General features: G+C 45.2%; 1 protein-coding gene across 2 annotated transcripts in view; it reads left to right on the forward strand.

The window, feature by feature from the left end:
- The window catches only part of ITGA9 (integrin subunit alpha 9), a 234,529-nt gene that overhangs the window by 3,334 nt on the left and 209,908 nt on the right, over positions 1–21,287 (forward strand). For both annotated transcript variants that reach the window (XM_087767376.1, XM_087767382.1), the window contains exons 2-4: positions 5,207–5,334; positions 6,568–6,674; positions 13,163–13,286. In XM_087767376.1, the coding sequence (XP_087623502.1) occupies positions 5,207–5,334; positions 6,568–6,674; positions 13,163–13,286 (359 nt within the window). The remainder of the gene's footprint in view (positions 1–5,206; positions 5,335–6,567; positions 6,675–13,162; positions 13,287–21,287) is intronic.

The following is a 21,287-nucleotide window of genomic DNA, read 5'->3' on the forward strand; positions in this document are numbered from 1 at the left end:
GATATTAAAATGATGTCTGTAATGGCCAGGTCTTCAGTGTTTCAGCTGTTTCCCAACACCACAAAGGCACCGGTCTATATTATCTGCCATAGGCCTGCAGGTTTCCAGTAAAACTGATTCAGGGTTTGGTGATTCTTGAGGATTTATATGAGCCAAATATTCTTGCAGGAGGGAGGAAAAGGAGGGATATTTGGTTTGAAATATTACATCAGATAAATGTGCATAGTCAGTCTGCCATGCAGTCCTTGACATAGAAATTGTAGTGGAATATGGGTATTCAGCCTCCACTGCAATACTGGAGTAAGTCAGTGCCTTTGGCCTGTCCGAAATAGTTAATTGCAATGATGCTTCCTTCCATTTAGGAGTTGGTTTTGCGCGTTTTTCGTCTCAAGAAAAGCTTGTCATCACAGATGTGCTAAGGTTATTGTATTTCTGACAATGTCTCCTTTTCCTTCCTTAAGCGGGTTTTGTGGCTGTAAGTCTTGAAAGGTTGACTCAGTTCCCTGTCATTGCCGTTTTCAGCTGAGTAAGGAACCAGGTGGCTGCTTGCATTTGGAGCAGAGACAAGCTGAAGTGCTTCTGTTCTCTGGATATAATTTTGAAGCTTGGAGTGAGTTAAAGACTCAAAAAACGACCAAGAATGTTGCTTTCTCTGCTTTCCTTCAGACAGTTTAAAAAGAAACAAATGTCAATTTTTGCCCCAATAAAAAATGTTCATAATGTCACATCTCTGATCATTCTTTTTTTAAATAAGATGTTACTTTATCTCTCTCCTTTCCCCTCCCTATGCCCCCATTGCTGACACCCCCAAATCCCTCAGCAAGTCCAGGGTAACAACTTTATCTTTTCTGGCAACATGATCTGGCACAAAAAAGTAATGGAGTCAGTTTAGTTGCATGGTGTCCTGCTGAGTTTTACAATAGGGAATGAGTCTGGTTTCTGTGCTGGTGCTCCATTCCTTCAGCCCTGCTCTTCACTGGGTTGCACTGCCGCTGAAATAATGAAGGCTGTTCTGCATATCAGGCTGATGGATACGCGTTGTTAGCGCACGGTGTACTTGCATGCAACCAGAAGGAAGGCGTGGAAGCAGACTGACCCCGTGGAGGCTGGGTGTTGTGTTAACGATGCCACGTTGCATATACGATGTAGTGATGCTGCAGGTGCTGCCATGGCATTTTGGGGAACCCAGGCTTGCTGTTGTTGGTCACAGGTCATTCATCTGCTGCCCAAATAAGAGCCCTCCTGCTTCTCACTCTGCATGTAATGGATGAACCACTGTGTTTTATTTCGAGGGCTTAGCAAGTGACAGAGACCTTTCTGATGAGAAGAAACTCAACTGGGATATGCTGGTGGTGCACCCTCCTCTGGTGCTGCTTTTGAAATCAGCTGTGGTATGTGAGGATATTTAAAGACTTTTTTTCTCTGCCACTTAACATTGCAGTGAGGTGAGGTACCTACACTCCCCAGTCCTTGAGCTGTGATTGCCTAATCACTGCTGGCATCCTGTAGGGCGATGCTTAATGTGCTTGGCATCTCTCCATGCCATAGGTCAGCTCGACACTTTCATTCACTGTTCCTTCTGCTAAATGCAGCACTTAATTTCCAAATCTGTATGTCCTGAGGGTCAATCACCAGCGAAGTGATAGTTACTGTTCTCCAGGAAGTAATTTTAAGGAGGTGTGGATTTCTCTGTGGCCAAGAAAGCTCCTTGTCATCCATTAATATTGGCTGCTGCAGTTCCGGCGACATGATGGTTTCGGGCCACGCAGCTGTGTAGTTGTCTCCATACAGATGATGGTGTTCGTCCTTGATCATGCGAGTATGAATGCAAGAAGAGAAGGTTAAATGGCCTCTCTGCCTACTGCTCCTCATGTTGGTTTGGACCCCAATACTTTGTTCACAGAGCCAGTGGAATGCGGCTGATTCTCACAGATTTCTGTGCCTGTCAAGCAAAAGTGACCCTAAAATGGCCCCAAATGCCAATCCTACTGCCCTCGGTTCTCTTCCATGGAAAGTAATCTCTTTCTCTTGATGGGGTTTCCCCTTCAAGGTGTCTTCATGTAGCTACTCACAAATATCCTAGGGGCTTCCTGCAGAGTGTTATGGTTGTGGTGAGAACCTGCACTCATCAATAATCTCTGCAAAGAGTACTGCCCACATCATAAGCCTTTTGGCAAAAGGCTGGAGAAGTGCTGGTGCTTGCTTGCTGACAACCAAGTGGTCCTGTAGCAGTGCTAGAAAACTGTACCACAAAATTAGGCTGTTTTAAACAAGAGCTGGTTAAACTAGTTGGAATATGTTGGAAGGTTGCCTGATAATAGCAAGAGGACAGGGTTGTACTTCTGCTGGCTGTTTATGTGTCTTCTGCGTTTATGTCAGGCAAGATTCCACAGCACTGAAATGCAAGAAGACTGTATTAGGCTCTAAGGCTTTGTTTTGAAATGTATTTCTGTTTTGGTATGGTACTAGAGGAAAACACCTTCTCCGGTTGCAGCGTGGTTTCATAGAAATTGTAAAAGATTTCAAAGGTGTTTTAATATGTAGAGGAGATAAAAAACAGGTGTTTGTTTTGCTCGATGAGTCCCAAAATATTTGGATACAAATGAGTCTTCTATCCAGCTCTGCTGAAAAGTCTCATGACAGTTAAAAAAGGTGACTTTCTTCCAACAGATAAGCTTTTACATGCAGAAACTAATGAAAGAGTAAGGGACTCTCTTCTTGACAAAGGAAATATTCCAGTCTCAAACCTTTGAATAAAACCAAAGTAAGTGGTATGTGGCAAATACCAACTTGACCAACTGAAAAGCATATCAACCAACAGAAAACCTCCCATTTCCCTGAAGGTAACCGTCTCAGGGCATGGCTGAGCATGGGTCATGCCAGATGGAACAGGAGATCCGCAAAGGTTTTGCGTGCTGGGGCCTAGGTGCAAGGGTGAAAGAATGAGACAGGATCCGAAGACGACATAGTGTGTGAAGTAGGTGAAATATCAAATTCAAATGTATGGACATTCAGGACAATCCAAAATAGACTTGCTTTTGGCACATCACCAGTTGCCTTTACTGGCTGCTTCCTTCTGCTCAGTCCACATGAAGAAATGGCAACAGACATTTTCTTTTTGAAAGGTATATTCGCTCAAGACAGCAGTATTATCTGTGCCAGTAGCCTACTCAAATCATTAATTATCAATTTTTCCTATTCAGCTTTTTAAAGAGAGCTGAAGAGTCTTTGTGATTGAGGCTCCTTCATCTCCATCTTGCATTCTGCAACCTGAGGTATCTTGTGCACTAATTGCTGAATCATGTTTACTTTTCTTAGGTTAGAGCAAAGCTTCTTTTAAACTGGAGGTCAATGTGGCCTACATTACTTATTGTTATAACAGGTCATAGAAACAGTTTCTTCCCATTTGCAATTTGAACCTGTAACTCTTTAAGCTAGTAATATCCCCCCTTATTTATTTTTGTTAGACCTCATGAATGTCAATAAGTGAATGACATGCATTCATTGCCTGTGTAAATGAAATGATTGGCATTTGATTTTCTGCCTGCTGCCTGCCTAGTGGGATTTCCATTTAGAGCTATTATTTCAGGCTCCTTTGCGCTCACTCCCCAATGTGTGCAGGCTTTGTAGGTTTTAGCAACTGAAGTATTTCGGACATTAATTCTTCTCACTTGTGAAAACATGATGTGTATGCAGCCACATCAAGCATCTCCAAATGATACAGCTTAGCTCATGAAACCTGGGAGAAAATGATCACTTAATGTAGGGGATTCTCTTCTTTTTGTAAATGTATTTCCAAATGCCATGGGATGGTTTTGTCGCATCCAGGGAAGTGTGTATCACAGTAGGAGTGGAGATGTCCTGCTGTTTGATATAGACCAGACTCTGATGTGGGAGCAGCTCTTCCAGGTGGCTCAGGTTGACCCTGGACATGTGCACATTAGGGATGGAACTTTAAATAGAGGATGAAGGAGAAGTTGTTTAAAACAGAGAAAGCTTCCATTTTGGGGATGGTGCTGGGCTGTCCGTTTGTGCCGTGAGTGGGCTGTGTATGCGGACTGACTTTGCACCAGTAGCTCTTTATCCCTTTAGTGGGTAAACCGAGAGCAGCGCCTCCTCGGTCAGCTGCTGCCTCCCAGGTAGTAGGCTGGATCCACACACGTGAGTGCTGGAGGCTTAGTCTTTTAGAGACAATTGCCCTTAGTTCCAGCCCTGGGCTTAACTTCAGCAAGGATTTTGTTACATGCAGAAGCTCTGCCCTGCCTCACAGTGCAAGGGTATAAGCAGAACTAATACTAAGCTACCTGGTGCTCCCCACTGCCCTCCCTTAACCTCCCTCCTCACCCTTATGTGCCCAGATCTGGGCTCACAACCAGGTGAGAAAGGTTGTCCCTTTATTGAGGAGGCAGTAAAAGGGCTTGTGCTTCCCCTGTAATCCTCCTCAAAAAGCATCTCTTAGGGCACAAGCAGCTGCCAGCTTGTTAAACAGTTAACTGGATTGTATCACAAGTGATTAAAAAGTGCTCATCATCTTTTGAGGGTACGTTAAGGAACCCTATGGTCAGAGCTTGTGCATTGGTGCTTCCCAGAGACCCTAGCTCTCACGTGGGATACATAGCCCAGGTATAGTCTTCACAGCCTTAGTGATACAATGCATTGTGGAAGAGATTTGCTCCAGTGGTGTTCGTTGGGTGTTTTTACTGTTGTTTTTTTAAAGCTGTAGTTACATAAAGTGTTCTGAGAATGGGGTGCCTCAGCTTTCTAAACAAGCTCCTTAATCTTTGGCTGGCTGGCAAGCACACAGGTTCAGATTTCGTCCTCTCGTGGGGGTGTGTGTATTAGCTCTTGTGGGTTCTTGGATTGATAGGGAGGTAGTTAAAACTGAGGGGAAAAATGGATGCAGCTGCTGTTGTCCATCCTAATACTTTCCTAAATGCTTTTGGGGGTGGTGGTGGTGCTTTAAATGTGTTACAATCCTAATGGAAATTTAACATGTTAAAGTATTTGTGGCTTCACTGGGAAAAAATGCCTTTATTGTGTGTGGTGTTTTCAGTTTGTGAGTCAATGTCATCATTTTACAACGTTGCTGGAGAAAGTCCTTTTGCTGAGGAAGCTCTGGCAATGTGAACGTTGCTGTTGTTTGTTTTTGTTTTTTTTTTCTTCCCTCCTGAAATTAATCACTTGTTACTTTGCTTTTGGTTTCCAGGGTCTTGGTTGGTGCTCCCAAGGCAGAATCTAAATACAGCACCTCTGTTCAGTCCCCAGGAGCAGTGTTTAAATGTCGAGTCCATACCAATCCTGACAGAAGATGCACAGAACTGGATATGGGTCGAGGTAGGTAGTTATGATGCTTGGGGGGGGGGGGGGGGGAAAGGAGGGAACCAAAAAAAAAAACCATACCCCAAATGGCTAGCAATCCTCCTGACAGCTTCAAAGAGGCCCCAAGACACTGAGAGGGATTCGTCAGTCTCCCCTGATGGATTTGAGCACTGATAGCAAAGGTGTCATATTCTCTTCAGCGTTACGAAGTAGCATCCCACCTGGTGCTGATGTCCTTCCGGTGGCCCTGCTCGCTCTCTCCACTGAGTACCCAGGGAAAGGTGGGTTTTCCCCTGCTTACCCTAAGCCACTGTCTTTTCTCCACCTGCTTCAAGTGTGACTTTGCAGCCTGTCGGTGGGTATGTGAGTGGCTGTGAGCGCTGGTGCCTATTCCAGGCAGTGCTGAAATAAGGGTGCATGGGATGACCCCAGGCGGGTGCAGTGGTGGGCCCGTGATGTGCTATTAGTGATCTCTGGGTTCCTCCATAATGCAGCAAATCATTCCTTGGGTTTGCTTGTTGAGCTGAAGGAAGGAAGTTTCTCAGTGAGAGCCATGCCTGTGCACCATTGCACATGATCAGGATCAACTTTGGTTTCTCTGACGTACTGTCTGAATCGGGGGAAGGTGGAGTCCTAAAGTAAGGCTCTGACCTCAAACCTTTCGCTGGATTCTGATGGAGAAAATGGAAGCCTTTTAATATTTTGGTTTTCTTGGTGACATGTGTGTTATTGCTTTCTCTGCCTATAAAAAAGGCATGTTAGTATTCATTTTTTCATGACTGAGTCAAGTAGAATTTATTTTTATGAAGCTTAAATGTGTTAAAACAGTGTTTTGGCTGTTTGATTTGTCCTGCTACTGTAATGTAAACTGTCTGTCATGCTCATGGATTCATGAATACTGCCTGGCAGGACTAAAGATTTAGGCCTCAATTTTCCTGCAGGCAATCTCACATCTCTCCCGTTGGCTTCAGTTGGATGGTTTCTTCAAGTAGAGTTGTGGACATGCTGTAATAGCTGCTGGCTGTTTGGGACAAGGTCTGTCCTCTACTATGTATTTGTATGATGCCTAGTGAGAGTGAGAGCGTTGCCCCAATTAATGCATATGAGAACTAATAATCAGGATAAAAGGGAAGAGAAAAGCACTGTCAGGCAGATGTTTTGATGGGCAATCTCTTCTTGCAGGGATTCTTTGGTGGGTATTTAAAACTTATGTCTCCTTGCCTTGCTGCCTTTCCCCTCTTTCTGTAGGCAATTCTCGGGGCACGCTCTGCGGAAAGACCTGCAAAGAAGACAGAGATGACGAATGGATGGGCGTGAGCCTGGCTAGACAGCCAAAGGCTGGTGGAAGTGTGCTGGTAAGGCCACTCTTTTCTTTGATCTCATTAAAACCGTTGCTGCTGTCTGACTCTAATGCTAAACACGTCAGGATTAATGTGTTCGGCAGTGACTGACGGAGTCCAGCTTTACGGGCAGCAAATTCTGGAGCCCGTTCCTTCAAGCGGAAGGAAAAGTGAGCCCCAGCCAGAAAACTTTATTTATAGAGGGAGGACTTCAAAGCCGTCACACCTGACTTGTGTCACCCAAGGGCTTCCTCCTAAATCTGAGGGATTAAATCTTTGAATAGAATAAATAGAACTTTGTCTGGGAGGTACCTGCTAGTTTGTTCTTTTTGTCGTTTGCCTGTGTTTATGTAGGGAATATGTATGCATCCATTTTTCCCTGAGCATATGTATTACATGTCAGAACTTACCATGAAAAATGTAAGATGAGTCTTTGTGGTGATATTTTTTCTTTACGTATATTCATTTTCCATTAACAAGGCAGAAGAGTTGAGAGTAGAGATTATTGAGTTGTGTGTGGGTGGCCTTGTTGTCTCTGATATGGTTACCAGGCAAATAGGCAGGTCAAGGAGAGCAGATGTGATCCTTAGGATGTGGAATTTATCTTTGCAAAACAACATTTCCTGTGTTGGGGAAAAAAAAAAAGTCAGAGAGAGCTGGGCATAAACTTTTCTAAAATACATGGGTATATTATGATCAATAGTTGTCTGTGTTTACATCTGCGGTTGGGTTCTGACTGTCTGCCCCAGTGAGGCTGTCTGCAGGAATGTTAACTGAAATAAAAAGAAATTGCAACAAAATGTTGTGCATAGTATGTGTGGCAGGCAAATTTCAAGCTCATATCAGAGTAACCCTGACAACAATCTGATTCTAAACACCGCTGTTTGGGAGTTGGAAACTTCCAGTATGACCCCATCTTTCCACTGAAATAGGGGATTGCCCTGGTCCATGGCACCAAACTGTCACAAAGCTGATAGCGAGAAAGATCTCGTACAATGATTACTGTGCCAACCACCTATGTAAGGCAAGCGGACAAAGCTGCTTCACTCAAAGGCGTTTTTCTTAATGTGCACTTAGAGACCAAACGGTTACGACCCAGGTCCTTGCACGCCAGCTTCCCCGTGGGGGGGCAGGTGGTTTTTATACCTTTCTGTGTTAGTACTGTGGTATTTTATCTGATCGTCTCTTTTGGTGTACAGCTTGCCAGTGCTATAGGGGCTGGCTGATGCTTTACTTTTCTTGGATGTTTTAAATGTGTTCACCACTAGAGGAGGAGGGGAGAAAGAAGGGTATAAATAAAATACACTGTAAACACATACAGCAGAGCACAAAATTAAGGCATTCATGTTAGTGTAAGCAATTCATGTTTTCAAGGGATATCCTGATCTATATGTGTGCTCAGAGTCCTGCGTGACAACTGAGGAGTAACTGGCATTGATCGGGATAATGCTATCTCGAGACACAGCATCTTCTCCATTTTCCAGTCATTGGTCTGAACTAGACAAATTCTTGTCCCATTTCAGGAGCTAGTGCATATGCTTTTTTAGGCAATGCGGAGATATTTTTGTAAAAAAGATATCTCAAGAATAACGTTTTTGCATATTTTGGTTCAAAGGGGAACGGGTTGCAGCTGATGCTTAGGTGTCATCTCCCTAGACTGAAGTAGCAAAGGAAGGGAAAGCTGGTGGAGGAAAAAAGCTGGGCAACTACCAAGGCTGGGGCTGGCTGCTCGCTGGCTGAGGGGAGGCTGTAAGGGTCAGGGACATGGGCAGGGCTTAGACTGGGGCTGAGGGGATAGAAATTTCAGACATAAAGCAGGTTAAAAGCAAAACGTAGCTAAAGCAAAATGCACAGCTGGTGGTGGGCTTATTCCGGTGCAGCTTAAGCTGGTGAAGTATCTCCACAGGTTACGCTGATTTAAGGAAGTCCTAAACCAGCCCTCTGATGAGATTGCACTGCCCTCACCACATAGATCGTGTCTGGATGCTTGAGGATGTTTAAATGTCTAATTCTCATTGATTTCAGTGAGATATTTATCACCAAAGCACTTTATCTGAAACTACTAATTAAACATTTGTGCACATCTGTGTGTAGACAGAGCCTGGAATGAAGGCACAGAGATTCCTTTGTGGATGGAAAATACCTGGCTGTTTTGGGGCATTGTTACTCTCTGTTTTGGGATACCTTTTTAATGAAAAAGATTCGTGACTTTCCCATAAGCAGATGGTATTTAATTTGTGTGCTCTTCTAGTTTTAAAGATCCAGATTTCTTTAAAATGCAGTTGTCTTTGAAGCACCCATGAGAAACTGGTGTTCCGAGATGTGTCTGAATGCGTGCTCAGAGCTGCATCTGCCGATTTTGGCTTTTGGACAAATGACTAGCTGACTCTTGTAAGCAATGCCCAGTAGTTATGAGTATGTGTAGTCTATATTGTCAGGCATTACATCTCTATTTACTGCATCTCTTACCACTCTGACTTAAAGGAATCCCTGTATCTTTGCGGCCAATAACCCTGGATGGATTTTTCTTTTGCATGAATATGGGTAGTTGCTTTTCAAACCTGTGTGAACTATTCATGCTCTTGATGTCCTGTGTTAGAGGGATTAGTCCTGCAGTTTAGCTGTGGATTGTACAAAGAAGCTGTTGCTTTTGCTTTGAACCTGCTTAGTGGCTTAAATTGCTGTCTTATCCAGCCTTCCCCAATTGCCCGATAAGACTACCAGCTTCAGTGGAAAGGGGCAGTAGGGAAGGTGACGAGCGTGCAGGGAAGCTTTAGCTGATGTTTGGTAAAGCGGATTGTGTTTGAGCCCATATTGTGCCAGGATGTTACTGAACAAGAGTTTTATGTTTGTGTGATGGACTAAATAGAAAAGCGTCAAACAATGAGGATTTAAATAAACGAAGAAGTAAGATTAGCTAAAAAAGCTCTGAGTTTGCAGTTCAGCGGCTTCCTGTCTTTGGGTATGCTCTCAGTCAATATTTGCATTAATCTAAGTGCTGCAATAATACAGCTGAGAATGCCGGCTCTTTCCAAACTGAAACGGCAAAAGTCCTTCTTTTACTTTTGTTAGGAGAGGAACTGGGGACAGTGCATTATGATTTGGAGATAAGCCACATCCTTCAGTCTTGCTCTTCCTAAATACCTGCCACATCTGTCATTACTCTGTTTTTTTAATCAAGTGTTGATATTTTTCATTTTAAGTAGTTGGCTTACTGGCATATTTAGTGATTGTGTGTGTGTCTGTAAAAAAAAACAACCCTCACTGCAGCAAAGCCAAAGTCCTTCTACGGAAGAGCAAACCCGAAGTGGTCTGACACCGGCACGTTCAAAAAGTCCCTAGTTTGCCCTCTGACTTTGGGAGTTAGCAGTAGGACTCTATAAGGACCGTGCATTCAGGTGGGGCATTTGGCCTCTGAAGTGAAGCCTGGGTCTCTGGTGTTGCTTTTCCTATGGTGCAGAGCCTGTGGCTGGCGTTCAATGTGCAAAAGAGCAAAGTGGCTGCGGTTCTGAAATGGCCTATTCATTCTGTTGTGGCAATGCACTGTTTGCCATCAACAGAGACCTCCGTGTGCTTTGCCCAGAAGCATTTTATTTTGCTTCAAGGGTTTGCATCCTTTCTTTTCTCTCCTGGTCGACAGTAGAGCCAGAGCCTGTGCCCTGGCAGCAGCTGCTGAGCACCAAAGCATGCTTATGGCTTCCTAATTGCACAGGGGCCCACCTATGACTTGCATCTAAAAAAGGGTGTATAAGCTGTCAGTTGTTTGCAGTCACCTTAGGAAAAAAGCCCTCAGAAAAACCCTCTCCACAGCATCAAGTTCAGGTGACTTGTCTGTTCCCAAGACCTCTTCTACCTTTGGTAGCCCATCACCTTGTCTCAGCGACCTTGAATAATGCAGGGACTGTGTACTGTAATCCAACTAAATATTTTTGGGAAGACAGGAGAACCAGAAGCAGCTGTGGACTGGCTTTGCCGTGGCAGGGAGACAAATGTGCTGGTTGCCTCGCTGCAGAGAAATGAGTTTGGGGGAGGAAGAGGAGCTGCTGAACTCCTGTCCATTGGGAAAATGTCAAATTCTGCAGCTGTGGCGTGGGGGAGCCTGGGGAAGCCCCCACTGAGATAAGGTGGAGCTCATCTCTTGGAGCTACGGTTACCAGACTCAGGCAGTCAGTGGTAAACTGTAGAGTGCCTGAATATGCAGCATGCTGAAGGTACAGAAAACTGACCATTAAAAAAAAAACCAACCCAAACAAAACCCAAACCCTAACAGATTAGGTAGGTGTGCCCAGTATTGCTGAACTGAGCCCATTGCCTCCAGCTGATTTCGAACATACTTCTTATGCAGCAGCTCCTTTTTTTCCTCCTTATGTTGTTCTATCTTTCCTGGCCTCTGCACCTCACTCCTGAGCAAAGCCGCCTGCTTGTGATGAAATGCTGCTGTTCTCCCCGACTCTTTCATTTGTGCTCCTCTGGGAGAGACTAGTAGGTTAATTTATGTGAGATCCTTGCAGTTTCTGAGATATAAAATGTCAAGGAATTTATGATATCACAATCCTTTATTTATCTTTCCATAATTTTAAAAAATACTCTTGGTCTGTTTCTGTTTGAGTTTATACCCGGAGTTGGGGTTGACTTGACTGTTGCTTTAATGCTATGTATCTTTATGGTACTGTCTTTAAAAGGGCTGTGCATTTATATATTTATGCTTGCAGCACAGATCCGTCAGGAGAGAAACTATTTCCTGGTTACTCTGAAAACGAGTGTTTCATGTGCTCGGTTTTTTGTTGCTGTTGAATTTTGAATGAGTGGTGCATGGGGATTAAAATCATAACTGAGCTTCTTTAAAGCATGTAAGTGAGTCCCCAAAGCTGCTCTTTGCAGGACTCCTCACACGCATTTGGCTGTCGAGCAGAGTGCCGTCAGAAGCATCCTTTGCATCACAGGTGGCAGCCTGCGTCACGCAGTGCGGTGCAGAGCTTTCCACGGCCCCCGGAGTCCCTGGTTATCTCTCTGCGATAGCCATCTTCAGGAGATACGTGCTTCTGCTTGAGTACTGAAGGTTAGGAAAGCAATAAATATCAAACTCCAAATGCAGCACTGCTAACAGCAGAGCAGGCTTTTGCACAACTGGTTTTGCTCTGTTTCAGTTAAAAAAATGAGAGTAGTATTACCCTTTTATGTCTTTCTGGGGTTAAGTGTATGGGAAGGTGTGTTGGATTGAATTCTGAGCTTCCCAGTGGTTGATACACTTCCCAGGTCCTTCACTGGATAAGTGACACAACTGTGCCTGTCTTATGGATATATTTTTTAGCGATGTTGAGGTGCTCCCATGGGCAGCTCTGAGGTGCTGAGGCAGAAAAGTGGGGTAGCGCAAAGGGAAGAACACAGAGGGTGTCTCGTCTGGGGAGGATAGGGTGAAATGTGCGGATCGAAGGGGGCTGACACAAAGTTTCCAGGAAAAGTTGAAAGTATGCGGAGGAGATGATTTGTAGCATAGAGGCTGCTCTGTTCACATGGTACCAAACCTTAAATGATATAAATGGACACATCTACACTGACTTCAGTGACTTATACCATCTGGAGATGTGGCCCAGCATGTGCTCAAGTTCAAAGCCCTTGCTGTTTCACATTTCATTTCCTTTTATTCCAAGTCACCTCTGAGCATCGGGCAACTTGTGGTTTGTCTGTCAGCAATGCAGTGTTAATTTTTGGAGCAAATGGGTTCTGGGAAGGCGTGCACCAGTCTCCATATTGCTTGTATGTGTGCCTGTGTGTGTGGCAGCTGTACTGAGCAAGTGTCCTGGTGAGACTGGTTTAGCTCTGGTTTTGCAGGGTGATCTTATTCTTCGCTATGGAGGGAAAGGCCTCCTGATCTCTGCAGCTCATCTGCACCTTGACTGGTGTTGCCACTCTTGTTGCCACAAAATCGCTGGCATTTTCACTTAAATTCATGACCAGTAAGCAAGGCCCAGCTCTTCTGTCACCAGAAACAAAGCTGCCTTTCCCAGCGAGACAAGCCTTTGACTCACACGTGCATCCTCTGGTAGGATAACCTTCTAATATAGTCTTAGTAACCTTCTGAGTCTTAGCATCCGTTCTGATCCTCTTATGTGTATTCTCAATGTCTTTATTCCCGTTTTTTCCCCCTCTTCTGGCTTGGCTGCGTTCTGTTAGTGCATCTTTAGTTAGAAAAGCTTCAGTGGCCGTGAGGATTCACAGTGAGAAATCTTGAAACCTCCAGTATGGGCTCTGTCTTGCTCTGAGACCTGCTGTTTTCCTGGTCATGCATGTGTGAAGGCTGAGATCTGAGCTGCCAGATCAGGCAGTGTCATGAGCTGTGGAAGATAACAGTGAGAAGAAACTTTATCTAGAAAGAGTGGGATGTAAGGAGAGGACAATGGGGTCGTGGAGGGAAGGTGATGCTGAAAGGTCCTGTTCACGCATGCTCTGCCTTGGTCTCCTGTGACTCTGGGTCAATAACGCATGTGATGTGATCTGTTTAGGCGTGTGCACACCGCTGGAAAAACATCTACTACGAGACAGAGTACATCCTGCCCCACGGCTTCTGCAACATTATTCCCCCCAACCTGCAGCCCAACGGGAGGAAGCTCTTGCCCTGCTATGAAGGTAAGGAGCGTGGGGGCCGGGAGCGGGGCTCACCTCCCTTGCTGCGCTCTCGTTTTACAGCTGCTGTGTTTTCCTTCTATTTCCAAACCCATCCACTGTAACCCTCGCTACTGATTTTTTTTTTTTTTTTGTAACATATGGCTGCCTTGTGGCACAGCCGGGGTGGCGGTTGGGTTTTGGGTGCAGTTGGGAGAGTAGCACAATGGCTGAACAGGTCCCGTGACTTACTGTGCGTGATCACGCTTTACGAGAGGAATAATACATTTCTGAACTGTGTTTTTGAGACAGCAGCTCTCTCTTCCCTTACGTGAATAATGAGTAGATATTGGTCTGAGCTTGGTCTCTCATGCTTCACTGTGGCACAGAGTAAAAATCCTGAATTACATTGCAATCGGGAACCAATTTTCCCATCTTATGGAAAAGCTTTCATATTTGTGTTGTGATTTATCAGAGGACTAGAGGAGACAAAAAGGGCTGCTTAACACCTTGCTCACTTTGGGGAGCTTTTGTGTTTCGGGTGCTGTAAGGTGTCTCAGTCCCTGTTCAGATCCTCCGAAGGTCTGGGTTTGGGGTGCATGGAGAGGCAGGGCTCCAGCTCTGACCAGTGGGTGGCTGCGCCTGTTGGTTCTGCTCCAAATCCCAAGTGTCAACATTTTAATTTTCCAGCTCTCTGGTGCATGTGAGACTCTTGTATCATGTTTCCTTTCCTAAAGACTTCAGAAGACAGTGTCTCCTTGGCCAAGAGCAATTAACTAAACCAGAGGCACGAGTGTGTTGTTAGGAAGAAGACAGGATACCTCCTAAGATTTCTTGGCCTTCAGTGAAACATATGGGGGGAAGCGCCTTCTTGGTTTCTCCTGTCTGTCCTGGGCAGCATCTTTCCCCTCTCGCCTGTAGGAGACTGAGGAAGTGTGGGAGTTCAGAGGCCAAGACGCAGCAGGGTTTGTTGTGGGCAAGACCTCTGATTTTATTTATTTGCTTTTATCCATTTCTTCCCCATCCAAAGTTAGCAGCAGCCAGCAGCAGGCTTGCTGCTGACATTAGTAAGTGGGAGAGGGATAAGGTGGTGGATGTCCCGGCAAGTTTCTGTGCTGCTGTCAAGTGGCTGTGTCCCAACTTGGTGGCCCATGAAGCCAGCTCTGTGACAGAACTGGGTCTGCTCCATGCCCGCTCTTTCTCCTGAGGCGGCTCCTCGCTTACCTCTGGGCTTTGCTCGGGGAGCTGCCACCGCAAACCCATGCACCTTCTGGAGACTGCACGCACTTGTGCATTGAGCGTTTCCCATCACTGAAGCTGGTCATTATTTGAAATGTGAGGGGTTCTGAGTCTCTTGACCCAGCCACGCCAGCTGCTTTGCAGCAGAATCCAGGTAAACTATGTAAGCCTTCCGGTCGTGAGCACCGTCCTACTGTATTTGTCCTTTTTTTTTTTTTTTTTTATCCTCTTGTTCCTGTCAGCAAAATCAGGATAAGGCCTCACACTGAGGTAATGCACTGCAAATCACCCGATATTAACTTTATGGTCAACATGCATGCGTGGGGATGCTGCCAGGGCTCCCTCTGAGCCTGTGTCACTGCTCCTGCGCCGCCTTGAAAGCGGCTTGCCTGAAGCTGTGGTGGAGAGGTGGTTTCTGGAAGAGACAAACTGCTTGTGTTTTTCTGTGCATCGTGTCTTCGGAGTAAAACTGCTGCTAATCTGACAGGATATTTGCCAGGAATTGCTAGAAAATAGAAATGTGTGGGCCTAGTACACGCAGAGCAGCCAGTGGAAAGTTGGCAGGGCTGGTACAGTATGATGTTGGCTTAATTTCACTCCATGCTAGAGTGAAATTTGGAGGTTTGGGACTGATTTTTCTCTCCCCGCCATCAGACATGAAATCACAAAGTATCACGAGGGATGGCTGCATTTGTTTACTCCTGGATCTTTTAGGTTTCAACAAAACAAGCTCAAAGAGAGAGACAGCCGTGGTACGTCATGCAGAGGGATTCGTTGCTTGAGGTTTGCTGTGAAATAAGGTTGCAGTCATCCTTGTAACTTTTTTCCTTCACTTTCTGGAAGCAGCGGAAGAAATTTTCTTCCACTGACACTGAGGAACAGCCCAAAGGGGAGAGGCGGCAAGTCTGATAGGGGTAATAAACGCGATGTGTAGTGCAGCTGAAGTGCTGCCCCACTGAGGGGCCCTGCGGCCATTGCCGGGAGGCCGCCAGACCCTCGGCTGCAAACCCTGCACTGGGGAGCGCACCTTCGCCTGCCGAGGTCCCGGCATCTCTGCTTTCTCCGGGATATGCCATGCACGAATGGGTGCAGGCAGTCGTGTGGTCTTTTCCAGAAGCCCCGTCGTTAGCGCAGCTAAGGCGATGGGCCCTGTGAGAGGCTGATGCGGCTGCGTGGTCCACAACCGGAGCTGGCTCTCGCCTAACTGGCAAAGGGTGCAGGCCAGTTGAGTGCACATCAGTCTCCATCCATCTCCATGTGTGTGTGCACCTCGAGACAGATTATTAGCTTGTATAACAAAAGTCTTGTGCCAGAAAGAGAGAGGAGTCTGACCTTGGGACAGACGTACTTAATGCATACAGTATGTTTTCTCTCCACATAAAGCAGGCTTAATAATTAAAGACAAAGGAGGAAATGGAAATTTCCTGACTGGATGGTAGTGGTGCAACAACATAGTAGTCTCAATCTATCTTATTCTTGTCTGGCTTCCCTGAAAGGGCTGACAGAAGTCTGGAAGCGATTGAGAGCTAATGAGAAGAGCAGCAAGCCTAATAGTTAAATGCAATCTTTCTGAGTAGGAACTAATCTGGTTTATATGAGCTGGATGCCCTTTGTGGTATAGCTGGTGTATGGAGCCACGCTCTTCCAGGCAGTGTTTTCACTTGTTTATTTTTCCCATAGTTTTAATGGCCTTCCAAAAAAAGGGAAGCTGCCTCTTCATTCCCCCCTCCGCCCCCCAATGCATTCAGTTTGCAAAGAAGGGTGGCCGTGTCAATGGTGCAAGGCAGCCCAGCTTATGGGGAGAGCTGGGATGGTTTCCTAGTCCTCTGTGGTAGGAGTGGGTGGTGGAGGTGGGGAAGACCGATGGACCCTTTGGTTAGTAAATAAGGGGAACAGCACATGCTCGCATGCCTTGCCTCCAAAGGGATATGCGATTTTTCCCACAGAGTCCAGACCACAGTTGGTTTTCTGGGAGCCATCAAAACATCCCTGCTTTGTGGTGCAAACCCAATACCACAATGCTAGGTCAGAAAGATTACTACTGTTTCTTCCTAGTGTAGTTAAACACTGTCAGATAGGAAGAAGAGGCTTCCAGTGCAAATGATAGTTTACTGTAACTGTCCACTTTGCTTCCCTCTGTGAAGATGTTAGATACAGGATTTTATTGCACTGTGGAGCTTGTGCTATGTTACGACATTAAAGTTTGCTTACAGACTTCTAGAGAGGTTTGCTCAGAGAAGAAGTTGAGGAGCATTTGCCTTCAGAATCATCACACATCACAGCTTATCCTGTTTGTATATTGTTTTATCCAATTACTTCTTCCTCAGCCTTACTTCTCTTATAACCTGAGATCATTATGGCTACAAACCACTGCCGCCATCTTCTCTTTTTTGCTTTATGTATTTATTCATGGCACATCTTCAAAGTCACAGAGGCAGCCACCTCTTCCAGACTCAGCCTCATCTTACTGCTTTGCTATCAGCTGTTGCTGCAGCAGTTAGTTTAGTGGCTTGTGGTCTGTGCAGTTGGGGGTGCACAGCAGTCTGTGGGCAGATGAGGAAGAACAATAAAGAAGTGTAAAAACAAAGGATCTGTTCATGACAGCAGTTATTGCCTGGAGCTACACGGAAACTACCGAATCCGCTGCATGCCATATCTGAACCTCGTGCAAATGTTGCTATTCAGGTGTGCAAAAGCTGTGAGCTGACACAGTAACTGCATGGTTTCCTGCTGGTTCATCACTACATTGATGGGTGAATGGATGGATGGCAGTGTTGTATGAGTGACAGGTGTCACTGCTGTACACTGAACTGGAGGGGAGGTGGAAGCAATCTTGGTTTTCATGCCTTTTGGGCTCATCCGCTGCTCAGGAGAAGCAGACCTACTCTGGGGAGGAGGCAGAAGTCTGTGGAGCTGGGATGTGACAATCCAGGATGTGGGAGGCTGCTCTGGGCTGTGACCATGGGGGCATGGGTGGAAGGAGACCTACTCAGCACGTGGGAAGGGATGGGGGGAGCCGCATGCAGGTGGGAGTTAGATGGGCCGATGAGGAGGGGTGGTTTTGTGCTGGAAGGGTTATGCTGGAGACCAGGAGTTCAGTGTCCATCCAGGCTGGGGTGCTGGCTCCCTGTGGAGAACTGCCTCTGATCCCCCCAAAACGTGGTGCTGATCTCTGCTCTGTGTCAGTGGAGGTTTAAACACTCAAATAGCCTCAATATCTGGGGTGTTTGGGCCTTTGTGTTTCCGTTTCCTCTTCCAAAATGTCACTAAAGCTTTCTTCTCTCTCTGAGGTGTTAGGAATAGAGGTTAATTGGTATGTGTGATGTGCTCAGACCGCATAATGATAAGATGGAGTCTTGATACCTGTAGGGAGGAAGGATGGTCATTGCTGTGCGTCGTTGCTGTACGTCACGCCATGCTACTGTAATGAATCCATTTAGTCGTCTTCTGTAAGCTCTAATTTTCTCCTGAGAAGTATTGTCAGGTATTTATTCAAGTCAGAATGTTTTGATGTTTTTTCTTCAGTTCACAGAAGCACTGGCTATATCCAAACTCTGAATTTAATTGAAATGCTGCAATCCCATCTATTCACTGTTACAACCACAATGTAACTAGTTATTTAAGTGAAATGTAGGGCTGTTAGTTCGAGCAGACAATATTGCCAATATAAGTGACTTAAAAAACACTGAACATAACAGAAAGCCATGAACAGTATCTGTGGAAGTATGAGCTTCAGTGGATATACCAACTCAGTTTATTACACAACCATTTAAACCACCAAATCTTTTCCATTCCTTGTGCATTGCAGTTAATAATCATTTGGTTCCTTTAAAGAATAATTGATTTTTCATTGCCTGATAGTGAAAACAATGTACGTGTTTCTGTTCCTTTTCTAATACGTATGTTGTTGATGAAAATCAGCTGTGTTGTGTCCTCTGATGTTGGGGCTTTTGCTTCAAGTTACTCCCTGATCTGAATTTGGTGTCTTTTTTTTTTCTTTTTTAAAGTAAGCAAAATTGTTATAATAAAACAATGGTATGAATTCAACAAGTTTTTTACTTGAGTGCAGAAGTGGTTTAATTCTTGTGCATGTATTGTTTTAACAGAAGAAAATCCTCTGTTTATTCTGAGAAATGAAGTAATTTTGCATGTTTGTTAAACGCAGTCGCATGAAGCTATGGATCCATCTACCACCCTTGAATAGCTGCTTTGTGCCATTGCTAAAGCTGCTACCATTTCTTCTGCCGTCCTCCTACAGTTTTGCATGCCCTTGGTTTTCATTTGCAGTTGAATTCTGGGGATGATGGGGCCTCTCAGCCGGCTGGAGTTATGTGGGGTGATGGTTTGGAGATGTTCAAGCCTCACCCAAGTCTACGGCAAAGCTCTGATGGCTGGGGAAGCCGCCATTGTGTTTGAGGCTTTTACGTGTTGCCGAATTGTGGAAAAAAAAGTGCTGGCAAGCCGGTTTATAAAAGAAGAGAAGAAGAAATTTTATTTTGGATTTTCAACAAGTTTTATTTGCCTCCTATCCTGCGCTGAGGCATTCCCCGTGGTTATATCGTTATTTGCCTGACCTAAACCTTTCACTGTGCAAGTTAAATATCCTATGGCAATTTTCCTCTTTTATTTCAAAGTGAATTGAGCCGTGTGTTTTTTGAAAGAGACACTTAAAGAAACTGTGAGCCAAACATAATACAATTTTATAGGGAAATACAACATTTTAAATCCATCAAATTGTCAGCGGGGCCTACTTGCAGAGAGCCATTGAGGCTTGCTCTCAAAAGAAATATATGCATAAGAAGTCCTCTCTTCTCAAGTCCTAGATGAGGGGCCCATTTGGCCTGGGTCGTGAGTAAGATCTAGCAGGGACTGTGGCCTCTAGTGCCTAAAGGGATGGTGGGCGCTGTGGTCTCGTGATGGGCTGGAGGCCTGGCTGGCAGTCCAGGTCGGCCATGGCTGTGTGGCCCTGGGGTGGCTTTTCAGGCAGGGCAGGGTGCTTGCTTGCACTGCCTGAGCATCAGCCTGACCCCCTCTAGCCCTCCATCAAAAAAAAAAAAAAACACAAACAAAAAAACCCAAAAATCCTGTGAAGTGGGATTTAAGAAGGCGGTCTCTAAAGCCTTGAGCTCTGGCAGTGCAAAAGCCTGCTGCCAAGTTTAGCAGGTAAGGCAGAAGGGATACTTCCAGACCTCCAGGGCCACAGTGGCTAGCAATGTTTTGTTTCAAATTACAGTAGGTCGAGTGCAAAATCAGGAAGAGGCAAGGTCTGTTCACACTTCAGTACATCAGGTAAAGACAAAACCTTGGCTGGAAGTGAAATCATCTGGATGGGACAGACGTGGAACTTGCTGCATTTCATCCTATGCAAGGGTGGGAATCCAGCTGTAGTGAAGGCAGGTCCTTTAGGACATGCACAGCACTATTTTTCAGGAAATGCCAGAGGGAGAAACTCCATCTCCTTGGCTCTCTGAATAAAAAAATGTTCACGTCAATAAACAAATATTTTTTTTCCCAGGCAAAGAGTGCCTGGCTCTGTGAGAGACTATATGTGGAGAGCTAGCGATTCAGAGCCCCAGCACTTTCTGAATAGCCATGAGCAAATATGGGCTTCATTTCTCAGTGAAATTGTTGTTGTGCATTCCCACTGGGAAACCCAAGTGTGCTTCTGGCCCTCCTGGTCTGCTGGGACACACATCTGCTTTGGCAGGACCCTGCCTTGGCCAAGGGCGTTAGGCATTTGGGCTGTAATTTGGGGATCAAGTCACTGTTCTGCATGGTCTCTCCAATTAAACCTCTCCCTGTGCAACTGGTGTGACCTCAGCAAATTCCTTAAAATCTGAGCATCTTTAGGATGTTAGGAAGAGACTATATATAATATGTAAAGGGGGAATGGTGTGTGTATGTGTATATATATACATAGAATGTTTTGAAAAAATTCTGTGAGAAGGCAGCAGTTTATAATTAATTCCTTTCGATCTTCAATAAGATAAAATGCAACTCAAAAGGAACTTGCTTGGTTCCAAAGAGGCCATTTACTCATTGATTTCATTAAAATCTTTATCATTTAGTAATGAGTTACTGGTGCTTACTAAAAAAAAAAAAAAATTCACAATTACCAGGCTATATGGTGAATGTTTTTGGAGCCTGAATTACTGTAATATACAGGAAGTGGCAATATGCTGAAGCTGGGCGCTCATTAGTATGGTAAATATTTGAAAATAATGCTCTGGAAAAAGCCTGCAAAGGTTCTGATCCAGCTCTAAATTTAAATGCTCCTAAACTGAAAATGTTTGGATTAAGACAGGGTGGAAAGGGATTTTCTTCTTTTTTTCTTTTTTCTCCCTCCCCCTGCTCCACCCTGAACTGAATGTATTTCTAAAAATATATTTTTCCTCTTCTGCAAAAAGATGAAGTAAAAATTCCTCAGGTCTGATAGGGGAAAAAATTGCTAAATAAAATACAGAAACAAAAACTATAGTGATGCTGGTTGGATCCCCTGTGATCTGGGAGCTCTGAGCAGCTGGCCATGAAAAGCAGCAGACCTGAGTATCCCCCAGATGTTGTCTGATCACTTAGAAAGGCAGCGCCCTCTCCTTGCTCACCGCCTCCCTCCTGGGACCGGTGTCCCGAAGCATCCCTCCACCAGAAATGTTTATGGGGGCTTTGGTGACTGTCATTGTAGGGGGGAATCACTTATTTCTCTGAGGCAGTGACAAGCCTGGAGATTAAACCTCCTGGCGCAGGATCGGTGGCACGCAGGCATGGGCATCACCTTTTCTTCCCCTC

This window comes from Nipponia nippon, unplaced genomic scaffold, assembly GCF_047370975.1.
Source record: "Nipponia nippon isolate SJK-2023a ecotype South Korea unplaced genomic scaffold, ASM4737097v1 scaffold_1, whole genome shotgun sequence".
In the NCBI taxonomy this organism is placed as follows: Eukaryota; Metazoa; Chordata; class Aves; order Pelecaniformes; family Threskiornithidae; genus Nipponia; species Nipponia nippon.